The sequence below is a fragment of the Martes martes genome, assembly GCF_963455335.1.
Source record: "Martes martes genome assembly, chromosome: 11".
Lineage (NCBI taxonomy): Eukaryota > Metazoa > Chordata > Mammalia > Carnivora > Mustelidae > Martes > Martes martes.
Window position 1 is genome coordinate 37,137,743 of NC_137899.1, and position 8,406 is coordinate 37,146,148.

Below are 8,406 nucleotides of genomic sequence, written 5' to 3' on the forward strand. Positions count from 1 at the left end.
CTGAGCGGTGCCTCTGCCACCACTACTACTTCCTCCTGCTCCCGCCCCCACCTCCTCCCTCCCGCCGCCAGCTTTCGCTCAGGGAGGCAGGCAGCGGGCGCCCTTTGCGCCGGGAAGCCAGTGCCGCGATTGGGCGACGGTCCCTGAGCCTCCAGTTCCGCGTCGGTTTCAAGGCTCCTCCCTCCTGGTGAAAGACAGACTGCGGGGCGCCTGGAAACCGGTCCGAGGGCGCGCGCGAGAGAGGAGAGCGAGCGAGTTGAGGGATTGACACAAATGGTCAGGCGGCGGCGGCGGAGAAGGAGGCGGAGGCGCAGGGGGGAGTCGAGGCCACTGGGCTGCGGAGAGTTGCGCGCTCTACCGGGCCGCGGCCACTAGCGCTGCGCGGCCAGCCGGGAACAAGCGAGCCGAGGGCCAGGAAGGCGGGACGCGACCCCGGCGCGCCGGAGCCACCCGGGCTCTCCCCGCCGCCCACGCTTCATGAATCGCAAGTTTCCGCGGCGGCGGCGGCTGCGGGACGCGGAGCGGGAGCCGGGGGAGCGGGCTGAGCGCGGCTCAGACTCGACGGAGGGCACCGGCACGGAAGAGATCTCTCTGGCCGCAGGGGGAGCCGCTGCCGGCTGCGCCACTGCCAGCCCCAGCCGGGCGGCGCCAAGAAAGGAGCCGAGAAAGTATGGCTGAAGAGGAGGCGCCTAAGAAGTCCCGGGCCGCCCGCGGCCGCGCGAGCTGGGAACTTTATGCCGGGGCATTCCCGGCTGGACGGGTGGCGGAGGGGAGCGGCCCCCCAGCTGACTCTGGACGCTTGGCGCGCCGGCTCCTGCTCCTGCTTTGGCTGCTGGAGGCTCCGCTGCTACTGGGGGTCCGGGGGCAGGCGGTGGGCCAAGGGCCCGGGCCGGGGCAGCAGCCCCCGCCGCCGCCGCCTCAGCAGCAGCAGAGCGGGCAACAGTACAACGGCGAGAGGGGCATCTCCATCCCGGACCACGGCTACTGCCAGCCCATCTCCATCCCGCTGTGCACGGACATTGCGTACAACCAGACCATCATGCCCAACCTTTTGGGCCACACGAACCAAGAGGATGCGGGCCTCGAGGTACACCAGTTCTACCCCTTGGTGAAGGTGCAGTGCTCGGCGGAACTCAAATTCTTTCTGTGCTCCATGTACGCGCCCGTGTGCACCGTGCTGGAGCAGGCTCTGCCGCCCTGCCGCTCCCTATGTGAGCGCGCGCGCCAGGGCTGCGAGGCGCTCATGAACAAGTTCGGCTTCCAGTGGCCCGACACGCTCAAGTGTGAGAAGTTCCCGGTGCACGGCGCCGGCGAGCTGTGCGTGGGCCAGAACACGTCGGACAAGGGCACCCCGACGCCCTCGTTGCTGCCGGAGTTCTGGACCAGCAACCCTCAGCACGGCAGCGGGGGACACCGTGGCGGCGGCTTTCCGGGGGGCGCCGGCGCGTCGGAGCGAGGCAAGTTTTCGTGCCCGCGCGCGCTCAAGGTGCCCTCCTACCTCAACTACCACTTCCTGGGGGAGAAAGACTGCGGTGCGCCCTGTGAGCCGACCAAGGTGTACGGGCTCCTGTACTTTGGGCCCGAGGAGCTGCGCTTCTCGCGCACCTGGATCGGCATCTGGTCAGTGCTGTGCTGCGCCTCCACGCTCTTCACGGTACTTACGTATCTGGTGGACATGCGGCGCTTCAGCTATCCGGAGCGGCCCATCATCTTCTTGTCCGGCTGCTACACGGCAGTAGCCGTGGCCTACATCGCTGGCTTCCTGCTGGAGGACCGAGTGGTGTGTAACGACAAGTTCTCCGAGGATGGGGCGCGCACAGTGGCGCAGGGCACCAAGAAGGAGGGCTGCACCATCCTCTTCATGATGCTCTACTTCTTTAGCATGGCCAGCTCCATCTGGTGGGTGATTCTGTCGCTCACCTGGTTCCTGGCAGCGGGGATGAAGTGGGGTCACGAAGCCATTGAGGCCAACTCTCAGTATTTTCACCTGGCCGCCTGGGCCGTGCCGGCCATCAAGACCATCACCATCCTGGCGCTGGGCCAGGTGGATGGCGATGTGCTGAGCGGGGTGTGCTTCGTGGGGCTCAACAATGTGGACGCGCTGCGCGGCTTCGTGCTGGCGCCGCTCTTCGTGTACTTGTTCATCGGCACGTCTTTCCTGCTGGCCGGCTTCGTGTCCCTCTTCCGCATTCGTACCATCATGAAGCACGACGGCACCAAGACCGAGAAGCTGGAGAAGCTCATGGTGCGCATCGGCGTTTTCAGCGTGCTTTACACGGTGCCAGCCACTATCGTCATCGCCTGCTACTTCTATGAGCAGGCCTTCCGGGACCAGTGGGAGCGCAGCTGGGTGGCCCAGAGCTGCAAGAGCTATGCCATCCCCTGCCCCCACCTCCAGGGGGGTGGAGGCGCCCCACCGCACCCGCCCATGAGCCCAGACTTCACAGTCTTCATGATCAAGTACCTTATGACGCTGATCGTGGGCATCACGTCAGGCTTCTGGATCTGGTCCGGCAAGACCCTCAACTCCTGGAGGAAGTTCTATACCAGGCTCACCAACAGCAAACAGGGAGAGACCACCGTCTGAGACCCGGGAACTCAGCCCATTCCCAGTCGTCTCGGCTTCGTCCTAGCCACCCCTGTAAAGCTGGCCCCGTGGAAACCTTGCCAAACCTGGCTACTTGAGGCTTCCTCACTAGCCGTTCACTTTTCGCAGGCTCCTTTTAACAACCCAGCTTCTGCAAAAGCATCCATCCCTGGGGGCAAACGGACTGGAGGGCCCAACTACAAGCAGGGGGGACAGACAGACCTCTCTCGTTCTCACACTCTGGTACCAGGACTGTACGCTTTTATGATTGTAAATAGCCTGTGTAAGATTTTTGTAAGTATATTTGTATTTAAATGACCGATCACGCGTTTTTCTTTTTTCTTTCTCTCTCCCCCCCCCCCTTTTTGGTTTTGTTTAAATTTTAATTAATTAGGGCTGTTTAACCTTTTGAGGCTTTTCCTTCTTTCCCTTTTCCAAGTACTGCAGAGGTAAAACAGGAGCTCGCGGTGCTCTCGCTGTTCTGGCGCGCCCCTACCTGCGGCGGTCGGGTGCGTCTGGGGCTGAGCGGCCCAGGTTACTTTCCGCCTCCTCTTTCTGCTCCCCCCTTTCCCTTCGGTGTTTGGCGTCAGGGCTCTTTAGATAGAGAACTCCACGGGGATAGGCCTTTGCCCATCCCAGGTGTGCTCTTGTGGGGGGTGGGGGCAGATTGTGAAGGCCTTGTCCCTTTGACTATCCGAAACTGATTTTTTCCACTGTCGAGAGCCTTCCCCCTAGTTTCAAGGAGGCCCACGGGATATGGGCTATGGCACTCCCAGCCTCCCTTCCGACTGGCCTCCAAACGCCCAGGCACTCTCTCCTTCCACCTAAGTTGGTTAGAGGGTGAGTGGGATGACCAGTGCCAAACTTTTTCAAGTCTTAATTTTTGGTGGATGAGCTCATTTCATTCTCTAGTGTCTAAAACCTGGTATGGGTTTGGCCGGCATCACGGAAAGATGTGGTTGCTGAGATTTGGGAAGAGGCACAAAGCTTTGTGTGAGTTGGGAGAGACTGAAAATGGGGGTTATAAAATGTTAATTTTAATTGCATACTGATGCCTGGCAAACTGCCTCTAGGACTGAGATAGCCCGCATTTAGATTTTACCTTTCTGTAAAATGGAAACATTAGGTCACCTGGAAAGCTTTGTTAAGGAGTTGATCTCTGCTTTCCTTAACCGGACAGCAGGATGTAAGCTGAATAGGAAAACTTGAAGGAGATTTCAGTGTAATGGACTTCCTCCAAATGAAGTGCTCCTTTCTTATTTTTAATCAAATAATAATTAGACATAAATCAGAAACTTTAAAATGTAAAAGTTGTACACTTTCAACATATTATTATGATTATTCAGCTACACATTCTGAGGGAAGAACAATCCACATTAAAAATAAGCTTGTAAAATTTGGGGAGGTAAAGGAGGTGAAATAATTGATGGGGTTAGCTCCTGAAATAAACAAAATATGGGCATGCACATGGTAAAGGGAAAGTGTGTGCAGTTCTCCTGCATTGAATTCTGTGTGCTCCTTTTTGGATTTACAGAAATGTGTCAAATGTAAATCTTTCAAAGCCATTTAAAAATATTCACTTTAGTTCTCTGTGAAAAAGAGGAGGAAGACAGTCCTCTTGATTGTATTGTTTTAAATTTTAAGAGTTTATCAAAATGCCAGTACTTAGGACCTAAATTTATCTATGTCTTTCATACCCTAAAGTGACAATGGTCTTTGGATTTGGTATGCATTTATTCTGTTCACTATCACAAAATCATCTATATTTATAGAGGAATAGAAGTTTATATATATAAAATACCATATTTTTAATTTCACAAATAAAAAAATCAAAGTTTTGTACAAAATTATATGGTTTTTGTGCCTGAAAATAATAAGAGCTGGAACTGTCTGAACTGTCTTTGCATTTTATAGTGTCTCATAGCCAGTCCCAAAGTATAAAAATTCAGGAATTCAATGAAAAAGTCTATCCTTAAACATTCAGACCAGCCCTTAAAGAAGTGTCCTACTTGCAGTGTTGCGACTGACATTGCCAAGTTCCTACACAGCATCTGCTTTCATAACAGTAACAATATAAAATAGAAGTTTCCAAATTATTTCTTTACTTAAAGAGGATAATTAAAAAGAGAACTCTAATTTTAATATTAAAGCTTTTCTTTTTTTCCTTTCAAAGGGGTAAATTTACATGACTTTTTATAATATGGAGGTTTATTTAAATCATCAGGCACCACCTTGGTCATGATTTTTTTGAGGTACTGTCTTTTTCATAATCTTGGGTATTCCAAAACCTTGAATAGGTAATCAATAAATGGTTAACTGACTGCGTGTTTATAAGCATTTTAAACAGTAGTCGGGTGTATATGGTTGGTTTTGTTGTTTGCTTTGGAAGACCCCATTTTTATATTGTTCAAGGATCCTTTTCCAGAGAAATTATCTAGTTGGTCTACTCTTAGTCAGAATTTATACATATATAGATATGTATATGACATGTATATATATATACACACATATATAAGTATACACACACAATTTTTATAAAATAGAGGTGCAAAGTTTACTTATATATTTTACAATATGGAAATAAGGTTATGAGAAATGGAAAATGCCAAACGGAAAACCTCAAATAACCTTTGGAAATCAAGTCTCTTATTCCTTTACAGACTAAAAATATTTATATTAAATTTTCCCATGAAAATATTTTGTGGTAAAATGACAAGGAACTAAAATGAAGACCATTGGTACAGTTGAGTTAGTTTTGTGGTATTAATGCAATTGTCTTTTAAGTAATTATCGATACTTATTTTAAGGCAAATGAAAAAATTAAATCTAATTGAAAGTAGAGCATTCAATTTTAAGTAGCAAGTTGTAATTTTATAGTCTTTTTCCTTTGTTTCATTAATCTACTATAGTAGATGTGAGAAGGTTTTATTGTGTAGACGTTTTAAAAAAACAATTCTTAGGCCAAATTAAAAGAAGTCTCCTCTCTAGGTATTTCAATCAGATGATTTCTGAGGAAAAATATTTAAGATTATTAGTCTCAATCCAAGAAATAAATATAAGGCATTCTTGTTGTGTGTGTCCTTATATTAATGTAACTATAAATTTGATGCAGAAAGGTTTTATAATGCTGGATTTAAAATAGCCTTAAGAGACATTTTTAAGTCACCATCAGGCTTTGTTTTTAGGAAACAACTTAATTTAAAATTGTGTAGCGTATAGAAAGCCAATGTATTCTTTTGTTTCTTTCGGTACTAGTGGCAAAACAAGGGTTTCCTGGAAAACTATAAAGGTATCTGGAATATAGTCCCATTAGCATGCTGTTTCCATGACAAACCGTATTTTCAGTTGGTTTGGTTTGCCTATTTTTTTTTTAAAACTAGCTATCAGTTGGAGTCAATTTTCCCCCTCACAGTGTGCTTGATTCAGCTTTTATAGTAAATGTATACAGAGTATGAAAGCCTTCTGATGCTCTTTTTAATAATTTTTTTTTAAAGGCCATTTTTCACTTAAACTTTGTGGGAGCAGAAAGTCATATTTTTACTCTCAGAGTCAGTCAGTGTCAAACATATGCAAAACAGCTGGACCAGAAAAACAGCTGGACCAGATTTTTCAGTTTGTCTGGGGTAGTCACTTGTCAGCCTGGGTTTACGGTCCTGGTCCTTTTGTCTCTACCGAGCAATGAAGGCTCCTGCTGTAATTACATCATTCCCGAAGTCCAACATTTAAGTGGAAAGGAGACCACAGTGAAGAAGTTGGTGGCCAATTAAGAAAAAAATTGCCTAAATCACAAACCATTTCAGGCCTTGGGTGACTTCAGATCACTTTCACTGATACCATGTTTTAATAAAAATTTTTTTTTTTTGAAGATGTCATATTTTCAGGGTGTGTGTGTTCCTGTTAACTCCAGCTCCTTTTACCTTCATTGCTTTCTAATTTGTCCATTGGTTATGGGCCACATTTTATGTAATGTACATGCAATTAATTGAAACTAGTGGTATTACACTGGACGTCTCTGATCCATTTCTGATTGTAACATTCTGTGTAACTGGGGCTTGAGAGATAAGAATCAAAATATGATCATTACATATGTCTTGAGGTGGTCGCTAGTGATAGTGTTATTGAATACAGAATATAGTAATTTCAAAGTCTTGCAGGATTAATCTGTAGGAGCCAAAGTAAGTTGTGGGCTACATGTAAGAATTCTCCAGTTATATTACTGAAAAGGAATTGCAATACTATCTTAAATTCAGGGGCTTTTATTTTAAAGGCCCTGACATTTGAAATGAGGTCTTACAAGGTATGTGCCAAAAAAGGTAAAGTTTTTTGGTGACTCCTAAGACTTACACCTATATTTTGAACTGTTGGCATGTGCTAACAGCCCTTAGAGTTTGAAAAACAGTAGTTGAGCTTTGATCATGACTCAGTTTCCTTAATCTTTTTGGGCTTAAATATTTCTATTCACTTTGGTCATAGTCACTTTTGACAATAGGTTTATTAAACCACAATAATTATAGTAACAAAATAGCTTATTTGGAACCTAGTGACTAAAAAAACAGGTTGACTTTAGACCAATTTCCTTAAGTAGTATCACAATCTTTGGTGACAGCTATCTGTACTCCATTACAGAACCAAGTTCCTCTTTAAGATTCTCCTGTTGGGAGATTTTTGTTTATTAGTTGGTTTGGGACCCAAGTAATGGGCCAAATAAGGATTTCTCACAGAAATCTTTCTCATGTAATGAACTGGCTCAAATACAATCTATAAGCATATCCTACAATTAACATATAATAAATATTCTGAAGGTTATCAGTCTTTTAATAAGTCAAGCAGATTCTTAAATTGCTTGAAAAAAAATAAGATATTTTTCAATAGAGATTTCTCTTAATAAATCCTTTTATTTTAAGATGGTGATTTTCTAAAGAGGTCTACTTTTGAGTGATAATTCAAATAACACTGCATTTTCTAAAGGAATCATCAGTAAACTAGTTGAATCGCATATTTATATAACTAATAATTTTAAAAATCAAGGATTGGAATAGCACTGATTTTGCACATTTTACACACATATGCTATTTTTTAAATAAAATTGACTTGAAGACAGTAATTTAAAATTTTAAAATTTACGATATGCATTTTTCGTATGAAGACCATCTCAAGAAATTTTATTCCCAGTACAGACTTTCAAAACATGTTCCTAGGAATACAGTGATGAACATGAAAAGGAACCGCTATTGCTGCTTTGAGATGGTTCCTTGTGGCCTGGATTTCTTTTCTTTCCTTTTTAAAAACCAAGTAGCCTCTAATTTGTGGATATCTCCATGTTTCAGATCTCAATACCTGTTTGAATTAAATTTGCAGGGGAATAACTGCAGGATCCCCCCATAGACAAAGTGTGGCCTTCATTTCCTTTCAAGCTGGCAGTGTGTCCTTGCTTAAATGAAGCACTCTGAGACAGATTGTACTCTTGCCCTTGGAAATGCTCATCTTCACAAATATAGCAGCAAATACCTGGAAGTCACATAGGCTAATGAAATGCATATTCCTAATGCCAAGTGCTACTTGATTGTTAGAAGGATTTTTCTCCCCCCTTAAAAGTAGATTTAGAGACTATTCTTGACCTTATCTTTCCAACTCTTGGAAAACGTTTCCTTTTTTTAAAGTTAACTTCAATAAATCCTCTGTCAAAAACTCAAAGCTCAGCTAAGATGGCCCATTGTTTAGGCTTGCCCAAGGCTGGGGGGTTTCTTGGGATGTTGGGCTTTCAGTGGTCAAACCAGGAGAGTCCTATGCAAGCTGAGATGATGGGTCACCCTGATTCA

The 8,406-nt window shown here is 45.5% G+C and overlaps 1 protein-coding gene across 1 annotated transcript; it reads left to right on the top strand.

Moving 5' to 3' along the window:
* Window positions 1-658: 658 nt before the first annotated feature.
* Window positions 659-6,587, top strand: FZD1 (frizzled class receptor 1). Its single transcript, XM_080818995.1, has one exon. It carries the CDS (start codon window positions 671-673, stop codon window positions 2,585-2,587), a length of 1,917 nt encoding a protein of 638 aa, XP_080675121.1. The 5' UTR covers window positions 659-670; the 3' UTR covers window positions 2,588-6,587.
* The last annotated feature ends 1,819 nt before the right edge of the window (window positions 6,588-8,406 follow it).